This window comes from Mesitornis unicolor, unplaced genomic scaffold (genome assembly GCF_000695765.1).
Source record: "Mesitornis unicolor isolate BGI_N332 unplaced genomic scaffold, ASM69576v1 scaffold23457, whole genome shotgun sequence".
Taxonomy (NCBI): domain Eukaryota; kingdom Metazoa; phylum Chordata; class Aves; order Mesitornithiformes; family Mesitornithidae; genus Mesitornis; species Mesitornis unicolor.
In genome coordinates this window covers 102,158-126,215 of record NW_010196134.1, presented here as the reverse complement: position 1 = coordinate 126,215, position 24,058 = coordinate 102,158, and the positions used below count along the sequence as shown (strand labels likewise).

General features: G+C 43.1%; 1 protein-coding gene across 1 annotated transcript in view; it reads left to right on the top strand.

Moving 5' to 3' along the window:
* Window positions 1–12,245: 12,245 nt before the first annotated feature.
* PARD6G (par-6 family cell polarity regulator gamma) overlaps window positions 12,246–24,058 on the top strand; it is a gene marked incomplete at its 5' end in the record, with an annotated part of 50,455 nt that continues 38,642 nt past the window's right edge. Inside the window, one exon of the mRNA XM_010188375.1 lies at window positions 12,246–12,468. Within this exon, the coding sequence (XP_010186677.1) occupies window positions 12,246–12,468 (223 nt within the window). The remainder of the gene's footprint in view (window positions 12,469–24,058) is intronic.

Sequence of the window (24,058 nt, the reverse complement as noted above, 5' to 3'; positions counted from 1 at the left end):
GCTGTGGTGGCTCTTGCCGAGCTCTTTTGAAGAGGCTCCGATCGCTCACAGTTGAACCAGCATGTCAAAATTTTGCCTGCCCCTTCTGTGTGCAAAAATAAGCAGCATTTAAGCAAAACTGAGAAATCTTCTCGGAAGCCCCTGGTTTATAGACATGTAACAAAAGGTATAGGCAATGCATAGGTCGAAAAGAGTGCGTAGTAATATCACTGTGTCCTGGAATTGCACACAATGCTGATCACCTGTTTACATGGTGTTGAAGGCGATGTCTTTGGGGCTTTTTGCTTGATACACCACTTTTTTTGTCCCTTGCTGCTCTTAGTATTTGCATTCAGATCAAACAGCCTTGAGCAGCACATAGACCTAAGGATAGCTAGATGGCTCAGTGGGAGACCTACCTTATGTCCAGGGGACTCTCCCATCATTTCTAAATGTGGCATCTGCGGTGCAGGTTGAGGCCCTGATTTCCTCACCCCCTGTTGCTACTTGGAGGGGTTTGGCTGGCCTGGAAAGTTCCATCCTGTGTTCATCGCTGGAAAGTTCTAGTTCAGTTTGTGCTGGTTCTAAGGTGTAACCCACCCACAACACTCACTGTGGCCCTAGCTGCTCCAGATCCTGTTTTCTAGTTACTGAGTTATACATCATGTATTGTATGAGCTTCAAACTAAAACCTTGACTGCAGATGAGAATTTTTTTAAGTTCATCTTCTCTCTCTTCTGCTTTAGTATTGCCATAGCTTGAGTTTCTTCTTTTAACAATTAAAAAGCAACTTTGTAATGAGCACCCCATAGCCTCCTTTACAGCTGCAGGAATCCTGTAGTTGAATCCTATGTTGTGGTGTAGACACAGAGTGATTTGGGGGAGGTTGTAAGCATACCAGTGATGGGAGACTTCTGAAGAGAAGGAAAATAAACTTGTGTGGGTGGGAGGGGTTTACTGGAGGCCTTCTGTAGCTTGGGGTTGTCACTGCTGATGGCCCAGAAGTTACTTGAGAGAACTGTACTGCATTTGAAGGAAACGTAAAATAGAGACTAAATTCAAACTATTCTGCTGAGGGCCTACATCCAGTGATGATCCCTGAATGTGCAGTGTAGGTCAGTGGAGGCCGTGCTGTTGAATTTTGTGGTGCTGGTGGGGTTATATTGTTAGCGTGACTTGTGTGCAGCAACATCTGGCCTGTTTATGTAGCAGGCTCTTGCAGGTTGTTGGCAAACAGGTTGGTACTGACACTGCAAGATGGCTTTCTTTTGTCTGTAAAGCTCATAGGTTCCCCCTCACAGAGTTACTCTTCACTGGTTAGAAGTAGATCCAGTGAAAATCTCTGACCAATGGTACCTGGCAAGGTACCATATGAAGACTTTATACCTCTTGTTAAAACATAGTAATCTTGTAGAGTTGGTTGTGATGCTGTCTGTCTTGTCCCTGTGGATCACTGTGATAATCTAGAAATACAGATTGGATGGGTTGGTTTTTTTAATTGGATGAACTATCTAAGTCTGGGGAAACAAAAAGATTCAATAACACTGCTTTGGTAGCCGTATGTAGTCAGCCTTTTAAACATTCAGTTGCCTGTGTTTTGTAAGGAGGAGGCCTGCCTGGGCCTGCCTGAGAACTTGAAAGTTGAGTCTGAGAACTCCTGATTTTGCAGCTATCGCCTGGGAGCTGCCGGGCGAGCGGAGGTGGGTGCAGCTCAGCCTCTGCGCCGGGGCATGCTCCTGGCCGGGGATCAAGGGATTCTCAGATGGCTTTTCAAAGGCTTGGGGAAGTGGCGGGCTGTGGGCAGGTGGAATCCCTTTTAGCGGAGGAGCGGGGTGTGAGAGCGTGCCGCTTCTGCACAGCGGCGTGAAATAGCTTTGCGCTTTCTCTGAGGGTTGAGGTGGATGTGGAGGAGCCCTGGGAAAAGTAGCTGTGAGAAGTCAGATGGGTGATAGTCTGCAAAGGTTGGGTTTTTGATAGCCCTGCCTCTGATATGATAAGCAGGTAGTTCCTTCCTTAAGGATAAACCACCATCCAGCTGGGGTGTTGCATTAGTCATGATTCAGAAATGGCTCCTGTGAGTACTCACCGAAGTTTTCCTGGATTTCCTGAGTTTCTTTCCTTTTCTCCAAAAGAAAGTTCTTGCAAGTTGGTTTGTGCCTGTGATTATTGGAAGGGGAGAGTTTGTCGGATCCTTAGTACCATACTGGGAAAGACACTTCTCTGGCAGTGCCCAAGTATCCTTAGATTTTAATATTCCTAATGTGTATCAGAGGAATTTTTATTTTTTTTTAAAAGGTGGAGGGGAAGGGAGGGAACATCTTGGCGGCTGAACTCACTCCAGTTTTTCAGCATCCTTCTTGTGCTGAAGGACCGACTGCACACAGCGTCCCTCTTTTCTGGTCCAGCAACCATGTGAGCTTTGTGGGTGATAGGATTTCAGCTGGTCTAAACCAGCCTGGACCTTCCCTGGACCTATCCTGACCCATCCCCTCCACTGGGAATGTGGTCCAGAAACATGCTTCAGCTCCCGATGCTTGTGTCTGAGGGTATTTTAATGCCCTGTGACTACATGGTGGGAACATTCGTAGTGATATGCTCCTTGGCTCTGTCTTTGCAGGTGGATGAGCTTTGTGGCACTGTGTAACACCTCTTGGTGTATGTCAGGTCGGTTTTTCTCTGGGCGACTGTGAGGTGCTACAGAAGCCTCTGGGATCACTGTGTTGCAGCAGATACTGAAGGGGAAAACAGAGCTTCGGCCATCTGTGTGAACCTCTGTTTTCAGAGATGGCAGTGATGGAAATTGCTCTGGTCTTCTGCTTTAAGAAGTCCTCTTCCTAGGGCTTGATCCTTGCTCCCTTCCTCTGTCTTCTCCCCTGAGATCTGGCCTTATAATCAAAACACTTAAAAGTTTGTTGCTAGATGGGAAAGTGGAAGGATAAAGAGAAGCCTGCTTAGAAATTGGCACATGTTGTAGGAAAATTTTAATTGAATTGTAATTACATCTTATCCCTCTTCTCCCTCTTTCATGACAGAATAAATTAGAATCTCACTTCTTATCTAGGTGTTGTCTGTGTAGCTCAGGATTAATGTTTCAGACCTTTTAGACAGGACCTGAAAACACATTTTCTTGCTGTCTTAAAACAACTGTGTAGTCTCATGTATCTATACTTGCTGGCTCCTTTCCCTGGTCTGATGACAAGTGATCTGTCCCCTCTGAAGAAATTGCCTCTAATCTCTGAAAGAGGTTTCCAGATGACCCTTTCTCTCCCTCTTCTCCCTTTTAGTGTGAGCTCCAGCGCCTGCAATGTGTGGGGCTTTTTTTGTTTGTTTTGTTAAGAATCCTGCCTGTGGCCACCAGATCCAAACCTATTTTTCATTTTCCCTCCTTGGCTTTACAGAGAGGTTTCAGGCCTCTTTTCCCATGAGTGAAACCCTACCAAAGAGCATATACTTTTAAAATCGGAATTTCTGCATTGATGGTGAGACTTCTGTGTAATTATAACTCCATGTAGCCAATACTCTGAGTGAAAAGATTTTTTTTTTCCCCTTGAATTGTATATATGGCTTTTCAAATAGGAGGGTAGCTATCGGTCCAAGTGTATATTTCTTTTCCAGTCACTTGGATATTCTGCAATAGTAGAGGTATAAGATTACCTCAGGTCTTTAAATGGTAGTCCTCTGAATTGTTTTGAAAAGTGTGGGGTTTTTTTCACTTTGAAACTGACAGTTTTATGTTTCTGGATTAAAAGCAGCGGGGAACTATTTCCTGCAGGCTATATATACGAGTAAGAATTCATTTTCATGTTTTAAAAAGTGGCTGAATGCACTCATGGTTCCCCAAAAACCAGTCTTTTAGAAAAGACCCCATTGTGGTTTCTGAACCCTCTCAGATGGTGGAACTTTTGATAATGGCTGAGGATTATAAAAGCACAGCTACCTGACTCAAGTGCTGACTGTGGCATTTCTGCATTATTAACAGTGTTGTGTTTGCTTGCATTACAAAGTGATTTACAAATTAACAATAATGTGACTAACATCCTACTACTATAAACAAACCCATTAAGATAAATGTATCCAGTTAACTATAACCATATTTATTTTGCTCTCTTCTCCCATCCTGTTTTGACTTTGTTCCAGTAGATGCTGGTGTTCAATGGATGCTGCAAATGGATTTTTAATACATTTCCAGTCATATTCTGATGTCTCCAGAGTATCTACATGATGCTATTATGGTCCTTGAAGACAGAGAGCATGTTTGGGATCAGCTATGCTCTGTGCTTTTATGGAGTCACTGGCAGATTAAAAGATGTGTTTTGGTCTGGGGCAAGTGTAGAAGTCAGTGCTTCAGCAAATCTCTGCCAACTGCTGGATTGATGTAACACCCAAACAGCTTGTGAGGGGTTTGTCCTGCTCATGTGTCAACTCCTCTTGTTAAAAGTGTACCTGTGCTTGGTACACAAAGATGTAAAGATAGCTCTTTTGAACCTTTCACATCCTTTTTTATTATTATTTTTAAATTCCCACCACTCCACGCCCCCCCCACTCCAAAAGCTGTTGATACTGCTCAAGCACCTTAGCAGTATTGCATGTCCACATGACTGTTTAGTTATTACAATAGATTCACACACATTGTGTATTTGAAAGGTATAACATCAAGCAGTGTTACAACCGTAGCAATAGCAGTGAGAGCAAGCTTGCTTTTACCAGTCCCCTGTAAAGAGATTTTAAAGGTCTGGTTCTTCTCTGTCTGGTGTTAGCCAAGTGAGAGAGGTCTACAAATTGTGTTTCCCAACCTAATGTACTTTGATTTCACTCTAAACCTGAAGCCTTACATACCTTCTGAAGGTTTAAGAAATGTTTTTCATGTGCAGTACACTTCAAAAATTATCAAAAAACATCACTCTTTTTAAACCTGCAGGATGTTAAAACATACTTTAAGTCTGCTTTAAGCTTTTAAGCAGTACTTTAGATTCTTCCAAGTTAAGGTCATACTTGTCATACCTAGAATAAAACTAAAATAAGTGCAGTGAAAAGCCCTGTAACCAGCTGATTTAACTTCTGGTTTTGAGCTTCAAAACATACTTAATTATATGCAAACCAAATGTGGCACGGACTCAAAAAACCACAATGTTTCTCTCTCTCGAATGAAGACAGATGCCACAGCAATAGGAACTTGAGACAGTCTGGATTGTTGCAAAATGTGTCAGGAGAGGCTCTAAACGTTAATATCTTTAGAAATCATGCCTGTGTTCCTTTCCCTCCGAGTCTGCTGAGCTTCTGACAGCAGGTCTTATAGTTATTCTGATGTGCTAAATAGCCTCTACTAAACTGCTAAATAGCCTCTACTAAACTCCTGGCTCCTCTGTTATTACACATCTTTGTTTTCCATAGTAGGATGTCTTTCTGAAGTGGTCATACCTAGTAAACTCAACTCTGTCTTTCAATGGTTAGGTGACTTGGGAGAAAGTGACCGCAGCTTAACAAGTTTCCGTGCAGCGGCTGAGCTACAAGAGTTGGTCCTGTGCATGCTTGCTGCCCCTCACAGCTAGGAGGGCAAACTTTTCAGCTTAAAAGGTGTTGCACAGTCATTTTGTGTTAGTTCTGCTCAGGTGACAGCTGCAGTAAGCACCAGTACAGTGAAACTATCTTGTTGGACTGGTACTCTGGCACTATGTGAGCAGTAGAGCCTGTAGGAGATACAGGGAAGGCTGGGACACGTGCTTTGAGCTACCTGGCATCACAATGCATGGGATGGGGGAGGATATGCACTGGTGCTGGGGTTATAGTCTCTGGTCCTGTGTAACCAAAAAAAAAAGGTAAAAAATCTAGTTACTAAAAGATGGTAGTTCCTCTGACAGTGTTCCCAGATTTAGTAATCTGCTACAGGCTTGGGTGCTAGCTGTGCTAACCAGATGGTTATCGATATCCTTGCCATGTGTTGACCAGAAGGCTGGGGCTGCTACCTTGTGTTTCAGCACCTCCCATACAGTCCTGTTCTTTATCCTGCCTCCAGGTTCTCACCTTTGCTTTCATAATCACTTTTAGCCTAGTACCTTGGGAATTTCTGATCTGCCCAGCCAGTCTCTTACGTGAGAAGTCTTCTGCGTTGTAGTCTCGCCACAGTGAAGCAGTCCTGAAGGACAATGTGCAATGGACCTTTAATTTGCTGAGGTGCTCTTTAAAGTTGAAAAGTTGTTTACAGCCAAGCAAGAAAGGAATGTCTCCCATGTGAGGTTAAAACACCTATGGAGGCTCTGTCTTGCAGCCTGCAGGACGAGCCACCTCCAAGGAGATCTTCAGGGATGCATTTAATAGAGCTTTCCTCAGTAGTCCCTTATCATTCCCTTTGTAAGACACCTTGCGTGCAGTTAATCTGAGCTTTTAGTAACCAAGAAATGGCTCTTCTGAGGATTGATTGCTTGCCCCTAATTACCTTGACAATGCAGGCCAGAAGTTAAAGATGAAATGTACTTTTGGAGACATTGCCTCCCTCTAAGTGAAGGCAAAATCTGCCAGTACAGAGGTAGTCCCATTCCCATTCCCATTCCCATTGGAAATAGCTGAAGTTAATTGAGGCAGAAATGTCTGGGGCAGGGTGTGACGCACCAGCCCCAGGGCCACCCAGGCCTGGGGCCATCCCTCCTGCTTCCACCCTGCACAGCTGTTCTCAGTACCCTGTCAGGTCTGGCTAGGTGTGTGCCTACATCAAACTACTTCTCTGCAGCTTTTGTTGGACCTAAGCTCATGGGGAAACCTCTGGCAGAAACAGCAAGGATCTTATTTAAGTTTGCAACCAGCTAGAGAGCCCTTACTGGTTACAGGTGCCTTGTAACCATGCAGATCTCTCTTAGTAAATGTTCAGAAAATGGCTTGCTCTTGCTAGAGACCTGTACTGGTGCAGGGCTGCCATTCTGCAGGACGCTAGGCTCAGGGGTTTGTCTGCTGTTGGCAGTGTTGACCAGGCCCCCTGATTCAGTGGTCTTTTGTCCCCCTTGGTGGCAAGGTGCCAAAAGTGTTCCTTTCCCCCTCGTGCTAGTGGTGACATGCCATGCATGTGCGCATCCCCTGCTGTATTTGGGCTAAAGCTGTGCAATGGTGTGTGTGGTGCTCGGCATCCTCTTGAAAATACAGGATGATGAGCTTGGTCTACATTCCTTGCAAGCAGATTTTGGTTTGTTCTCAGAGGTGTAGGGGACTGGAAGAGATTTGCTTTTGGAAAAGCAGAACAATCACTTAAGGCAAAGATGTATTTTAAAGGTGTTGCTGTGAACGACTGTTTCTTGAAGGACAACAGCACTGTGGGTTTAAATATCAAGAGCTGAGGCAGTGAGGAAGGCTGGTGCTGTGTGTTGCTTGGAGGCAATGCTGACTGAGAGGTGGTTGGGAGAAAGCAGCTACTACATGGGTGACCTGGTAGGAGAGGAGCTACAGGAGCAGGGGTGGCAAAGAAAGGGATGATGAGTTCAGAAGAACAGGCTGGGAAAATAGCTTTTGTGGATAGCTATTTCCGCTAACTACCACGAACTAAGAAATAGCTGGGTGGTGAGGAGGCAAAATAGTGTTTAGGAAAGCTAGGGAAAAGCACAGAGCAGCAGTCAAGGCAAAGTCCAGCTGTGCAGATGAGTAGCTGAATGATGTCCTTGGATTTAAGATATTGGGCAGAAAAGATCTGGATAATTAACATACAGATACGTGCAACTGCCTGGATGAAGGGTGGTGCTGGAATTGCAAGGGCTGTTCTTCAAATGAGAAGCAGAGACATGAGGTATTGTGTCCAAGAAGCATGAAAAAGAGGAGGAACCACTGGGTTTCTTCAGGGCAAGATGCTATTCTAAGAATTGAAGATATTAAGCATGGATGTATTTTTATGGGGAAGTGAAAAGGGAGAGGGGTAGAAATATGGCACAATGTCAATCAGGAAAAAAGTTTGAGGAGGAAGGCAGTGAAATTGTGTCTGTGCTGGGGTTCCTATGAAGGGCAAATAGAAGAGAGGCTGTCTTGCTCTTGTGGCTGTTTCTTGGAAGAAACAGCAAGAGGTGAGCAGGGGACTGACCAGAAGATGAAATCCCACACTTCCCACCGACTTGGTCATTGGGATGGAGGAGAGCCGCTTTGGGGCAGGTGGCGAGAGAACTATTTGCAGGGAGCATCTGCTTGATAGCATCTTGCCACTAGCAACAACCACTGTGAGACTGGGAGCAGAGCAGGAGAGTGCTGGGTGTGCTGTGGAAGATGTGGCTGGGGGAGGAAGAGGGAACAGAAAAACACAGCTGTGAATGTGACAGCAGAGCTCTGAAGTCCCAGACGAAGGCAGCCAGCACAAAACCATTCACATTCAGTCTTCTCTTTTCTTCGCCTCTGTCCCTCCTCAGTGATAAAGCAGCCCTGACCAGGTCTTCCCCATTTTGAAAATCTCGCAGGTAAGTAGAAATTACACTCTGTGCTAGAATGAGAGCATTTGTTTTTCTTTCTGTTCCTGATATTTACTTCATGGGAGAAGTAGGTGGCTAACATAATTCATGTTTATTGCTAAATGTTGCTCTTTGATGTTTTCTTACTACAATAGTCAGAATTCAAAGCCAGCAATAAACTGGAGGGATGGCACCTCATAAACATAGGGCTTTAGTTTTGTCCCTGTAAACTTTTTGAAACCAAAAACTTAAAGAAAAAAAAGTTGGCTTCTTTGGCTTGCGAATAACTCTCATTTCATTTCACAAAATAGCAGCCCTCCAAGTAAACAAACCTTAAAATCCTGCTCCCTCCTCTCCTCTGACCTCTCACCCCTCCTAGGCAGAAAAAAAAGCAGTTGATTGCTCTTGGTCAGCCTGTGTATGTTTGGGTCAGCTAGCTGTGGCTGTCTTCCTCTTTAGCACAACTTTTATCAGAACACTTTGCTTTTTCTTTTTTTGCTAGTTTTTCTTGGCATCTGTGTTTGCTCAGGGTTCCTGCTTGATGTGTATAGCATTTAGTTGGGTGGTGCTTTTTGTCATCTAGCTGCAGACAGCAAGTACAGTCGCTGGCTGATGCTTCGGAGGATCTTGGGACAGAGCTTATTCTTTATGAAACAAAATGTACTTTCTAGGGTTTTTTCAGTCATAGTTAGCTCTGTCAGACTAAATTCTTTTAAGTTCCCTTGGATCCTGCTGTCGTCTGACTTCTGCAATAGTAGATGCTGTATTTACATTAGATAAATAGGTCAGAATCATGTACTTCATTATGGAAAACTAATCAGCTTGTTAAAACTGTTAGTTTATCAAACAGTGTAATACAGTATTGTTCTGGCAGAGACTCTGCTGGCAGACACCAGCCCTTGTGCCTCTTTTTGTGAAGGGATATAGCAAAGATGAACTCTCTTTGTAGTCTAGAAAAGCAAATAGTCACCTTGGCTATCTGTGCAGAGCCCTCAGAATCAGTAGTTTCTGGAAGATACGTGGTGGGTGTTATCTTGAAATCCTGGCTGAATACAATGCAGAGCACCCAGTCTCCACGCTGAGCGGTACTGTAAACTCCATGATTACTGCGATACTCTCCATCAGCCTCATTAGGGATGATGAATGAACGGTCACTGCTGAAGCACTTTTTTTTTTTTCTGAAAAGACCTGTTGACAATGGGTGCTGCCTGTGTACAAGCATGGAGTGAATTGATCAGCTAAACTACTACTGCAGTAGTGCTAACCTTTGAACAACAAAACATCACCCACATTATCTGCTTACACCTCTTTCGAAGAGACCCCTTCCTACTCATGCTCCTCTCTTCAGAGTCACCTTCTAGCTCCCTTGCCTTAAAGGGCTGCGTCATGCAAAAAGCACAAGTGAAATCGCTTGCATTTATTGATGTCCTGTTCTTAGGTGAAGCAAACTCTCTTGGGCTTTCCTGAGGCTGAACGTGTGCATGAGTTCATTTATCCATACAGCATTCGCATCAGACTTCAGTGTCTCCAATTGCATCCCTGTGGGTGGACTGTTACCCAAACATCATGCTCCGCTGATAAAACCCTGTTAAGTGTGCCCATGGGAGCCAGGGTGGGGGTGGTGGCCCTTTCACCAGCTGTCCTCTTCTCATGTGGCAGCTTAGGCTGAACTTGGGGTCATACTGGGGTGTAAATAACCATCCTTGCTTCTTTCCTCTTTCTTTTCCCATGTCGTTTTCCCGCTGAGTGCAATGCCCCGACACAGGAGCTGGCCTGTGCCTCGCACGTGTGTGGGGCAGAGCAGGACTGATGGGCTCCCCCAGCAGACTGGGATTGGCACATAGAATCACAGAATATTAGGAGTTGGAAGGGGCCTTGAAAGATCATCCAGTCCAACCCCCCTGCCAGAGCAGGATCACCTGGACTAGGTCACATAGGAGCGTGTCCAGGCAGGTTTTGAATGTCTCCAGAGAAGGAGACTCCACAACCTCTCTGGGCAGTCTGTTCCAGTGCTGTTCCAGTACATGAATACCCCAGCCTGGTGCTTTTTTGGCTAAAGGAATCCTGTGTTCAGGTGTGCAGAGCAGGAGATGCAGCCCTAAACAGCCCTAAAGCCTTGTTACTGCCCATTTAGTTTACTATGCAAATGTTAAACTTGTCACTTGAAGATGTTTGAATCTAAGAAAAATAAAACTTTAAGATACTTCTTTGAATAAAAAGCTTTTTTTTCAGTTTGAAATGTGTCAACAGAAGTAAGTTGCCACTTGGATTTTTCTGGAGAGGAGCTGGGGGAGGAGGACAAAGGGGGACTGTTTTTCCTCCATTGGAACCAGCTGTGGTTTGTTCGGCTTTTGTGCATTTGGATGGGCACTCTGAATTGAAATCCAAACTGGAACTAGCAGTTAATATTACAAACAAGCAGCATAATTTGACTAAACAAGCTTTCAAATGATCACAACCAGGCTTTGATGCTGAAGAGTGGGATTTTCATAACTGCGGAAGTAATTTGAGAACATGCTTGTACCCAAAGCCAGTAGGATTGTGGGGATTTTTTTTTTTGCTCAAAGATGATTATGATGATGATTCATACTTTTGTTAGTCTCAGCAAATGAGTGGCTTGCATGTATAGTTGATTTAACATCTGAGAACCTCCAAGCAACTAATTCTCCATTTTGAGGAAGAATTTCTCTACAGAAAATACTCCTTTTTTTTTTTTTTCTTGTTTGCTTGTCAGTTTTTTGTCTTTGGTTTCTTGCCCTGGTATTGACTGACTTTGCAAATGAGAACTTCCATGAGATCCTAGTCACAGCCTTCCTTATTCTTGGATTTGTGCATGTGGCTCCATGCTTTCAGGGGTGAAGTAGCATGGTTTTAGGAGTTCAGTTGATGAACAGTAGTTTACTAGTACTATACAATCTGAGTTACGAAATGAAATGTACCAGAGAGATGATTTAAGGTACTTAGTTTAACTAGATGCCAGTTTTCACTCTTATATTCCTTGATTAGAGAATTTGGTTTTTTCCTCGTGTTCTTAATAGCATATTTTGTTTCTAATAGCTAAAATAAAGTCGATTGAAATATTTTCCTCAATCGCTTTCTGGCTTACCTTAACTTCATGGATTTATAACACTTTCAATTGTCTTGTGCCAAATCACACCCCCTTTTTTATTTTTAACGGCCACTTACTAGACTGTAAAGGTTCAACAGTAAAAACCAGTGGCGTAACAGAAAAATTAAACCCATGAAAACTAACTTAGAATAAGAATTTTCGTCCTCCTGTGTGGATTACCAGGAAATTCAAGGGGCATGTAGAGTGAGTGTATTTCCTAGTAAGAAGCTGTGTGCTTGCATACCACACTTCTTTAAAGTTCTTGTGGTTGAGATCTCAGTGGTATTGATGGGAAACGTGCAAAGAATTTTTATAAGGTAGTTTGAATAGCTGAGTAACTCCTTTTGAAAGGAGTAGAGTTGAACACTTCTGCTTCAGAGAAGAATGCGCCTGTGGATGCCTGAGATGATGGTGATGATGATGAATGATGGAGCTTCAAAGTTAAATCCTACAAATGCAATTATCCTATAGAAGATTTAATGAAAACTTAATATTTAAAAAGTACACTTTCTTTTAAGGTAGCACTCTTGAGCATACCTACTGTCAAGCAGGGTGGTATTTTGGTAGCCATGGTCATGTTCTAATGTGAGGACCTAAAAGGCCATTTGTAGGCTTGAAAGCACCGGTATGTGGCTATATTCATCACAGAAAGAGAGGGGTGATGTACACCATGTTCAAATGGTAAGCTAAAGCATTGGGCTGTGGTGATGTTTGACAGCAGACGCTCTGTTTGTTTTCTTTTGCAGTTTGGGGCAGAGTTCAGAAGGTTCTCCCTGGATCGCTACAAGCCAGGAAAGTTTGAAGATTTCTACAAACTAATTCTTCACATTCATCACATTGCCAACCTGGAAGTGATGATCGGATATGCTGATGTACATGGAGACCTCCTCCCTATTAATAACGATGACAACTTCTTCAAGGCTGTTTCAAGTGCTCATCCACTGCTCAGGGTTTTTATACAAAGACAAGGTAAGATGTGATTTCATTTCTGTGACTTGAAATGTGCTGGAACAAGGTGAAGAGTGGTTTTGTGGCCTGCATTTAGAAACTGAAATAATGTAAGAGGGACATGGGAGCCTTCTCACTCAACTTCATTACAACTGCAGGAATGTCATGACTTCAGGGCAGGTAGAGGGGCTACACTGCTGCCTGTAAGGTGTTTGAAGATGCTGAGAACCACCATGAGCCCCTTCTTTCTCGAGGGGACCATACCTCCTGCTGCTGATACTGTATCATCACTTGAACGTGCCAGCTGCACCACTCCACTCACTTGAGGGAGCTGTGAGGAAGGAGGGGATCTAAGTACTACTACTTCACATTTAGAAATCTTACCTATCCATTTTGATAGTCAGTGTCATACCCAAATGATTCACTCCTGTGTAATGTGTGAATGCTCACAGATATGTAAGTTATTAAAAAAAAATTATGTCACAAATGACGTCTTGTTTGACTGTGTTGGCAGACAGAGAAATGATGATTTTCCCCTCTGTCCTTACACTAAGGAGTGTTGAATCTTCCCATTTTGAATCATCAAGCAAACTCTGGGCAGAATTACCCAAATGGCAAGATGACATCAGGTTTAAGTGGCTGTATGTTGTTCTTGTCAAGCCCTTATTGCAGATATATGAAACCACCTTCTTAAAGACCATGCTTGGCAGTTGCTTCAGACGAGGACTGTTTTTTGTAACAAGGTGTCTTCCCCACAGAGTTCCTTAAATCACAGGGGGACCTAATACTGTGTTAATTAACACTACCACCACTGTTTTTTCAGTCATGTAGTGATTTATAGCACAAGGCTTTTGGAATTAAAATCTTGTCAGTAGCAGAGTCAGACATGAGACTTGATCTGAGACTTTGAGCAATCATGTAGCTTTTTTGGCCTGAGCTCTGCTGTGTGGGTGTTTGCACTGATAAGGGTTTAGCAGGAAGCTCCAGGCTGCTCATTGGTATGAGCGGGTATAGTGTGTGGTTCATTTTGGTGTTGTCAGATGCATCCAGGGCTGTGTGGCCCTCCCCATTCAGAGCATGTTGTCTGCCACCTTCTTTTAGATGGGAATAAGAGTTCAAGGAGACAATGGAGAAGAGGGTCTGGAGCAGTTTTTATTTGTGTGTCTGTCAGATGAATAAAAATGTCTGTGGGAGAGGACTTGGGTTGCTAGCTCTCCCTTCTTGTGCAGAAAATGCAAAGGTGGATGACAAGTCCTATTAAGTCTCCTTCCTGCAACGCCTGTTAGGGCTTGAGAGTGTTCATGGTGGGTCAGGTCGTGAGAAATCGTTTGCATGACTGTCATGCCTGCATCAGTTCGCTCCCTCTATAAAGCTGGAGGAGACAGTAAATTCTGGCCTGTCTCTTTGTTTAATGCCATCTTTAAAAAGGGACTCCTGAGGTTAACATTTGAGAGTCATACTTGTGGATGCTCCCAAACAATCGTGTCCATTTCCTTTTCTGAGAAGAATCCTTTAGAAATTGTTCCCTTCAACAATAATAGGAGTTACTGAAATCTTGTTTGTGCTTTCTTTGCTCTCCTGCTGTTTTCCCTGACTTCAGACTGGGGGGATGGAGCAATGCTGGTCCTTCTGTTGGAGACCTGCACTAGAGAACAAGGTGACAGGCACTAAGAAATCACTGTGCCATCCAAGGCAATGTGGCATGCCTGCAGTGCTTCCACTCACACCCTAAACTCAACTTCAGGGGCAGGAAATGAAGGTGACAGAGATGCTGGTAAAATATGAGGCCAGTTCTCCTCTGTGACTTTGAAGGAGACTGCAGAGCATGGGCGCTCTAGACTGTTGGGTCAGGGATCACTACCCTTCAGTGGGAGAAGCCCTGGGAGGTGTCTGCCAAGGGTTGTTCTCACAGTGCTGGGGAGTAGGGAGGGTTTGAGAGCACTGGGCAGAAGGATGCAGGCATGGAAGGACTGAATAGTTGAAGTTCAGGTCTTTTTCTAGCAGAGCAAACTGTTTATCAACTGCATGATTAGTCATCTTATCTGTTTTCCCAGTTTACAGCTGGGTTATCCTTTATCTTGTCAAGTGAATTATACAATCCTGTTGAAATAGCTTAACTGTTTGTTCCCAGACTGGCAAAATAGGTAACTTACTCTTTGCATGATAATCAGGCAACAATTTGCTTGTTTGATTTTTGTTTGCCTATTTGTTTTTCATCTGAGCATAGTCTTGCACATTTTCAATTCAAAAGCGCTTCCCTCACTTGTCCAGAGGTGAGCCACGTACATGCTGCTTGGACTCCTACATGCCAGGTTGGTATTCAGGTATGGGATGGCTGTTTTATCCTTCTTCCTTTTTGTTCAAGTCTCCTGAGCCCCATATTTTCCAGGATCACAGTAGCCATTCCCTACCCAGGCAGGGGATATCAGTGCTTATCGGGCAGCCTTTTTACTAAGGACCTGAATTGCCATTCCCAGTGTGCTTGCAGCAATTATTGTTCATAGTTTTTGGGGTCTTGAAGGCTCTGGGATGTTTGCAGGTTATGTTTCAGTAAACCCAGCTATGACAAGTTTTTATAGCTCATAGTGACCCATCTGCTGAAAGTGTGTGGTGTTCTTTTCTTTTTTTTCTCCAATACCAAATTACAGTGTGGACAAAATCCTAATTAGAGAACCAGACTATAAAAAGAAAAGGCAGTTTTCCTTTGACTTGCTTTCCCAGGCTGTAAGTATGGGTCGTGTCCTGTGTTATAAACTGATGTGGCTCTCGTGACTTCATTAGCGCAGTAGTGATTTATATCAGCTGATGCACAGAGCCCAAGAATTTACTCACTTGGTTGTAACTGATATCAGGCATATCCAGAACTCTCCATGGAAGGTGCCTGCTGCTGGGCAAGGAGCGGATATCCCAAAGGCCTTGGAACAATGCAAGGAATTATGGATGTGTTTGACTTGCTCCCTAATAACTGAACTCTTGTACTCTAGCCAGGACCTGCATGAAGGAAGAGCTTATCTGATGACACAGTCGATCATCATTTTTTAAAGTCTCCGTTTGTTCTGTGTCCGATTTAAACTACAGCACTTGAGACAATCTCCTGAATACTGCAAAAATATTTAAGTGTAAGTTATGAATTCAAGCAGAAACATAGAGTAGAAAAACTGAAAGGAGTCAGTATTACATAAGGTAAATGCATTACATTTTTCCTTGTATGATTAAATGGACTGATGTTATTATCCAGTCTTGCTTTAATGCCTGTCTCCCAGAGGCAGAATGTGTGTTCAAACCAGGCTGTATTGGAGGCTTTTAAAGAGAATGGAATGAATAGCAGAATTATATTGACTTCTTCATTTTAAGCCTGCCTGAAGCAACTCCCTGAACTTTGTAAGTAGAGCATAAAGATAAAAGGAGAAGTCTACTAGGTAACAGAGATTTCAAGTTGTCTTCTCTTTTGCTTGGGTTACCTACTGTGGTGTGTTTAACCTAGGAAATTCAGATACTGTGGCAAGTGTTGCAGAATGAGCATGCTGATCACCTGGTAAGTATTCTGTGCAGCACTTTTTTCCAACGAAAAGAAGTAAATTCAGGATCAAGATGCAGAAGTACAACAAGCATGGTAAATGCAGTGATATTTGGCTCTAATTGTAACCGATCACACCACTGTAAGTCCAGACTAATGACTGTGATTCTGAGAGAAGTGATGGGACATCTGCTGATGACCAAACTTTCACTTCCTACCACTCTTCAGGGTTTTTAGAGTTTGCATGGGCAGTAACAGAAAATCTGTAGCTCAAGTAGCAAAGGAGACGGGAGAGGTGGTAAGCAGCCTGTCAGGCCTCATCTTGATCCCAGACTGAGGTCAGATGAACTCGTCGTCTAGGAAGACTTTTTGTTTTGTCCCCATTACAACTGGAAGTGGTGGTTTGAGGTTCTGGACCTCTGTTTGCTTTGCCTGAGTTTCAGCAAGTGGCCTTGCCCTCTAAATCTGCAGCATTAATGAAAACGTATCCTTCAGCAGAACAATTAGCAAGGGAAACTTGAAGCAGTTGGGATTTGGAGAAATAACAAACTTACTTAAATAGTCAGGCATACAGAGTGTCAGATTGTGTATGTGGCTGTTGTGCGAGTAGAGCTGCTGTTCCTGTGAATCTGTTGCTCTTGAGCAACTTCCATAAAAGTAACAGTAAATTAATGAATGTGGGAGTGCTACATCAATCCTAAAGCAGATTCTAGATCAAATTTGCAATATTTCTATCAATAAAATTAATGTTAAAGTTTTCTAAAGGTTTAAATAGTTTCATGGTAAGTGTCCCACGAGTAGGAGACAGGTGAAGTGCTGGAGTATCAGATGCTGGATCTGTATTTCATGTATCTTTGTCAAATATACTTCTTACAGGAACATAAAAGACAAGCTGAAGAGCTTTTGAACAGCAAATAACCTTAAGCCACTCTGTACAGCTAACTGGAGCAGGGCCTTATGTAGTAATTTAGTAAATGCCACAAATGAACTGTGGCTGTTGAGGTGTCCTGAAGTTGGAAAAGGCTCATGTTTGCTCATTCCTGTATTGTCTTGCATTTTGCAGTCTAGAAGACCAATAAAAAGGCATTAATTAGCATCTTCAGAAACTTGCTATAAGTGTCTTTTCTTTTGTATTCGTATTTTAATAGTCCAGTACTGTAACAGTAAACCAGCACTGAACACCAGTTATTGCTTTTCTCCTTGAGCTGCTGTCTACCATCAGTTCTCACCTAAAGCTTGATCCAAAATCAACAGGGGAAAATGTGCCTTTACCTGACTGGGTTTTGGATTTGGCTTGTTTTAATTTACAGTAAATTAAAGATTGGAAGATGCTGTTTTTCTTCAACTGCATGCAGTGACTAATGTATTTAAACTGCTGTGCCATACAACTTATTTCTGTATGTTCAGAAGCAGTTCATAACTCTGCAATTTGTTATTTACCTGGCAAGTTCTGTTCTGCTCAAAGTACCAACATCTGTGCTTAGCTTTCTTGTATTATAAAATCAGAGCAATCACACTCAGTTTTAAAATAAAAATGTGCTAATGGGAATCATGCCCAAGTCTGACTGAAAAACCGATGGTGGGTTGTTTTATTGTCTCTCATACTCTAAGCAGATAATCCCCAGGAATGGTGTTTGGCTGTCTAACCACATGTGTTAAACACAAAAACTGGCTTTGAGGCAGCAACTACAACGAAACCTATTTCCAGCTACCTAAAACCTTTAACTCTCTGCTCAGCCTTCTAGGGTGGGTGCAGTTGGAAAATTTTGAGTTGAAGTCTCACATCTTCTTTTTGGTTCTTCAGTAACCTTCCTGTTTATTTCACAGCACAGGCTTTGACTTCTATGTTCTCAAAATCTTGTACTTCTGAACAAGAATATGATTTTGCTGGTCTTGTTAAAGGCATCTGATAAATATAGCAGGTTGCAGCATGTGTTGAGGGAAAATACTGAACTGCTTCTGGTCTTGCTCTTGGTTGAGCTGTGTAGATTTTTCACAGTGGTCTTATGAGTCTGAGGCAGTAAGGTAAGGGTGTAGAGAAGTTGGCTTGAGGTCTTCAGTTTATCTGCTCCTGTGTAAGAGGACAGGCAGGGGGAGAAGAAACTTCTGACATTTGGTGTAGCTCAGTGGCACATTAGAGGATGTAGTTCTGCTGTTGATCACATCGTCCTGGGGCTGCTACCGTCTCCTCTGCCCTGTGCTGGCTCTCTGACAGAAAACAAGTTGTTTGAGTGAGGAGATAGTATGGGGTGGGCAGGACCACAGCAGATTTAACGTGACTTAGCACTGTCATGAAGCCTCTGCTTCCTCGGAGGAAGAACATGTCTGCTTGTAGCCTTTGGAAATGTGCAAAACAGAGGCAAAGTATCTTGTCTTAGCTTTGAGAAGATTAGGGGATGGTGGTAGATTTCATGCTTGTATAATGGGAATTGCTGTTAGCCTTAAATTAAATCCTTTCATGATTTTCCTCAGAAACATGTCTGGTTTTGAGCTGGAGGGGTCTTTGAATGCTTGTCGAGCCAAGTAATCTTTGTCCCACTCAAGTCCTTTGATATCTGAAGATAAGTAGAATGCAGCTGTTTGTTCCAGTGGAGTCTGGCAACAAATTACTGTAACTTCTCTGCTCCACCTTTCATGTGCAAATGATGAGACTGGGTAATCATTATCTTTCAACTACTTTATTAAGCATCTTTAAAAACATTATGCTTAAACTGGTTTATCAGACATAAACACAAAACAGCCTTGGATTTTGTTGCTGGCACGGTTAGTGATACCTGGTGGTTGAGCAGAGCCAGCATGAGGTAGCTTCTTTCCCCCTCCTTGAAAACTTCATTTTTGGAGTATGAGAGTATTTGATTTTCATCACCAATGACTTTAATTGCAGCCAGAACACCTGGTAAGCAAGAATTTTCAGTGAAAGTAGGGGAAAGTGCATGGAAATAGCATAGCCTGCAGATAGGCTTTGTAGAGTCGATCGATAACTGGCAGTGGGAGCTGTTGCAGAAATATGCGCAGCATAAATATTGCTAGTTGCAGTGTACAGCAAACGTGGAGGCTATTTTGCTGTTCTGTCATTGGCAGCAAATGTTTTGTTGCATTTCTGTGTTAAAGCTACATGGGATTTGGTTTCACTTTCAAAGTTTATTAATAAAACCACATAATCAAATATAATAACAAAAATAGACTTTAACAGTTGATACTTCTTATTAATTGCACTACATGTTCTGCTGAACTTAGACTAAAGAGACTTGTTTACAGTGAGAACTTGTGCAGGAATGAGTAGGTTGGAACCTCTACTCAACACCATGCTTCCTGTTAGCTGGTAACACAAATAAGAACAAGCAAATAACCACTGTTTTCTGTCCTTAAAAACTCCTGCTTGTTTTACAGTTGCAGATTACTGCTCTGACAGTATTTAAACAAGCAAAATAGACCCCCCTCCCCCCACTTATGTCTACATAAAGATAGTCTAAAGTAAAACTATTTCTTGTTTTCTTCCTTCTTCTGACCCTTTTAATTTAAGACAGCAAAGCTGCTCTTAACAGGTGGCTTGACCATATAAAACCAGTGGTGAGGAAGACTTGTCAAATGATCCACCTCTGCTAAGGTCCCTATGAGGGGAATTTTCCACTATTTATCTTTCCTTACCTTAGTAGTCAAAACAAGAGATTCTGTTTCCTGCTCATGGCTCAGGTTTTTTCCTGTTGTGCCTCGCTGTCATTTCCCTTCTGTAAGTGATGGAAACAAGTACAATGTGCAGATAATAATGACAGGCACTTGACAGTCTCTTCTTTGAGACCAGACTTTACCTGAGGAGACCTCACAAGCTCAAAGTAGCTTTCATGTAGTGAGGGAGGGTAGATAGCACAATCCAAATACAAACATTAACTCAAGATTCAGAACTTCAGGAATAGGCTTTCTGCAAGACTTCTGAAGTACTCTAAAGTTTTAAAATATACTATAGGGCTTATGGCAACTTAATCGGTAGACTCTTGCACTGAAAGCAAGCATGCAATGAAGGATGTTTCTGCTAGATGTTTGTAGTAGGCCTTGAAAAATAAACTTGAAATGTAACTCAACAAATATAACTGAGCTCAAATATTTTTTTAAAAGTAACTGAAAGCTCCTCTTTTGTCTCCAGACTGCCTGTGTTGGTGGAATTGCATACACCAAATTTAAATGTGGGTGTCAGCTTTAATACTGCATAAGAACTCTGAATATTTTTCAACTCCAAGACTGAAAGTGCTTTGGGGGAGGTTGAAAGAACTCTTTCTTGAACCTGCCCCTGATGATGATCTCCTAGAGTCTTATTTTTTCCTCTGCGCTATGTTTAGAGTAGTGAAGAATCCTGTGGGAATATTAAGGAAACTATTAACCTAGAAAACTTCACTGTTGTTCTTGCTCTTCAGTCCTCTGCCATATGCTGACATTAAGTAACCCCTAAGACCTCCATATGAACAACTTCTACACCACTTATCCCCCCTCTACCTTGATTTTATTTTATTTTTTCTATTCTGCTTCTTTCTCCCATTTACTGCTTTTTCTTTTTTCAGCTCTTAGCTTTCTGCTTCTTGCCTTAGTGTTTTAATTGCTCTGCAAGGCTGTTGCTCACTGGGCAGGAGAGTGTGTGTTGGCTAAGAGAATGCAGGTGCTGGTGTCTGTTTTATTGCAAGTGCTAAAAATCTTGGAGAACATTGGCACCAGTGGAGTGAAGTGGCAGTGACAGAGCAGGTATGGAAATAGCAATTACAGAGGAAAAACTGCCTATTACCATGGGTGTTAGACCACTTCATTTCCATCTCTGATTATCCCTTTGCATTAGAAATGATAGAGGAGTTGAGAATTTAAATAAAATAAACATTGTGAAATTTTGAAGGAGAACGTTTATTTGAATTGAATTTACATCTGAATAAGAAATCATGTGTTGCCTGGTGTCTGTGGAGGCTGGAGAGCTGGAATCCAGGGAGCTGGCGGAAGGCACCATCTTGGCATGGCAAGAGCACTGTGAGGATACTAGCCACTGGCAGCAGCGAGCTCTGAGATGTTTGTGTCTCTTCAGCTGCTTTAGGTGAAGATGACGTTTCCTCTAAAGCTGAGCTACCAGCTGAGGGTTTGAAAAGGCCTAAAGCTGTTCTTGTCATTTATGAATGCCACCGAGGTAGGATAAGAGGAGGTCTGGGAGTTACGACCTCAGGTTAGACACTGGTTGCAACCGGTTTGTTCGCTTTATTAGCCTGCGTTATTGCTGCATCATTTTCATTCTGCCAAGCAATTTGGTGGTTTTAGTAATATGTATCCAGCAGATGCAGTGATTTTGTTTACAAAATAATGTAATCTTTACACTTTTGCTTTTGTGTACTTACTAATGTCTAGTTTTAAATGCAGCTGGTGTGAGTAAAGGGGAGGAAAAAACACATTGTGTTAACCAGAAAACCATGAAGTTTCAGAAAGAATTCCCCCCCTAAACTGCAAGAATCCAAATGAATAAATGAATGCTTTATAACAGAGCCTGTAAGTCATGGGGTAGTGTCTTTGTGGCTAGCAACAAGAAAAAAATTGAGTTCCCTAAGTTTGCATTCCTTGAAGCTGCATAATTCTTTAACGTGCCTTATTCTTTGTAGAGGGGAAAAAAATGAAAGTATAGCACATTAGGAGTACAGTATGCAACAAGACATTTTAAAAATTTTGGTTTTCTTAGCTGAGACAAAGAATATCAATAGCAGGAGGAGTGATGATGTCTGCTGTGCCTTCATTACTGCTCAGTCACTTGGAGGTGCACTGGGCACTACTGCAATGTACTCATTGCTTTTAAAACTTCTGCCTGAGCATTAGAGAGAGAACAGGGTAGCATACAGGGAGCCAACAACATTTTTGCATCAAATCCTGTTACAGGATTGCTCCTCAAGCCTGAACTGTCTTGAAAGCTGCAGATGTCCTCTTCAGTATGGATTTTACCTGTACCTCTCACAAAATGTGAGATTCTTGTTTCCAGTGTTAAACTGCACGTGGATCCTACAGCACTACAGTTGAAAAGTTACTTTTTCATCCCTTAAGTTGTTTCATGAGGGAGTTACTTTTCCATGTGGGTAACCATGTGACGTGTGGGTTGTATCCCAGGGATTTCCCTTGGACGGGCAATAATTGAGGTGCAGACAGTGCTGATGGTGATTTGCTAGTGAGCTTTGCATTTGCAAAGGTGACTGACAATGCTAATTTTGATCATGATTTTCACTAAATCTGCCTAACACCCCTTCTTGTGTAAATAGGCCATGCCCAGAGGCACATCAGATTCTTTTTTGTTTTAGTTGATTTCAGTAATTGTGTAGCTGGTGCCTTTCTGACCTCTTCAAGGTGTCTGTGCCTGCACTGGGCCATGACTATGATAAACAGGAAACTTTTTTCTTTAAGTTCAGTCTTCTGGTCAGGTCTTTTCCCTTTTGCTTGTGGATGCAAAGGTGCTAGTGAAAGCATTGTGGAATTTCCCCTTCCCTGTTTTTTTGGCTGAATTCAAAGGCTGTGTGACAGCAGTACCTGGCAGCTCTTGTCACTGTGTGTGGAGTTTGGTGCATTAACATTTCTTTCACTGAAAAAGAGAAATTGAACAGAGGTCTGTAAGCTGCCCTGAGGGTCCCAGCCTACCCCCTAGAAGAGCACTGGAGTGTGCTGTATTTTGCTTTAAGCATTAGAGGTCTTTCTTTGTTGTACTCTGATCTCTGTTGGACAAGCACTGCAGGGCACTCTGGGGTAGGGGGAGTTACTAAAGCTCATCTCGGGCATGCCATGTCATCCAGAGGGGATGAAGAGGAGAGCGAGAGTGCTGGGAGAAGCTGCAGACTGGATATCCAGTGTGATTTAGCATGTGCTGCTATGGTCAAAGTGGCTTGGCAGTACCTCAAAACCCATCTTCCCTCCCTGAAACGTTCCCAGAAGCAGCTGGCCACAGGAACCAGCTCATGGGTTGCAGATCACAGGAAACAGCTTGCCGCAACAAACTTGGCTTCCTCTGCTTGGATGACCCTCAGCAAGGGTACATGTCATCTGTATCACCTCTAGGAAGTGCACAGTGGGGAACAGCAAGAGGAAGGGTGGTGTTGGAGGTATGTACAGAGCCCTATCTTAGTGGGCTTCACCAGTGTTGAACCCCAGACCATGTGGAGAACATCTCTGCAACTAACTTGTCCTACCTCTGGATACCTGGAGTAAGGCTGGTCAACAATATTTTCCTGAGTTGTTTTTTTTTTCAGTGCTGTACCTCAGTTGGTCCCAGTTGAGTTGGTAAGTGGTGGCTATGTCCTACGCCCTTCCTCTCATCAGCTGCATCCCCAGTTCCCAGAGTCATCTTGCATCATGAGGAAGTACTGGAGCTGCAGTGTGGTGTGGGTGCCTTTCTACCCTGATGAGTGTCACACAGTGTGTGGGTAGTGTGCTTTTGAGTCTCGTTGTTCTGGTTTATGGGTGTGTTGTGCTTATCTTGGACAATCAGAATCATTAGCTCCATCTGTCTGAGGAAATGTTATCTCATCCGTCTCAGACCACTTCCATGTGGGTGTCCCAGGAGAGTTGAGAGAGAAAAGTGTGAAGAAGATAATTCTGTATGTGCATCAGCAGCAACCCTGAGAGGAAATTGTTTCCCTGCTAGTTTAAAGCTGGTTAGCCAGGTTGCTCGCTAGCACTGGCTGAATGGTACCCTTCCATGGTGGCTCTCTTGTAACTGGTAAGGACTGAGCAATTCCAGCAAAACAGGTCTCCCTGCCTAAAAATCTCCTGGCACTACGTGGCAGTGTTGGTGATATGTATTGCTGGATAGCTACTTGCACATAGAAATAAGAAGTTGCATTCCTGTTGAGGAGGGATGACTGTGGAGGGAATGCTACTGGAGGTATTTCTGGGGCTGTGCTGAGGTCCAAAGGTTTGTCAAGGCAGCTTGCTATGGTCCTATGTCTGTAAGGTGCACAAAAGCTCTGGCACGTCCTCGCAGCCCTCTTGCACGATGGGGCTGTGTCAGCTCACGCAGACTGGTGTGGCTTACAGAGCAGAGCATGGTCACGCTCCATGCCCTGCAGTTGTGGAGTCTGTTACTCAGATCTGATTCCT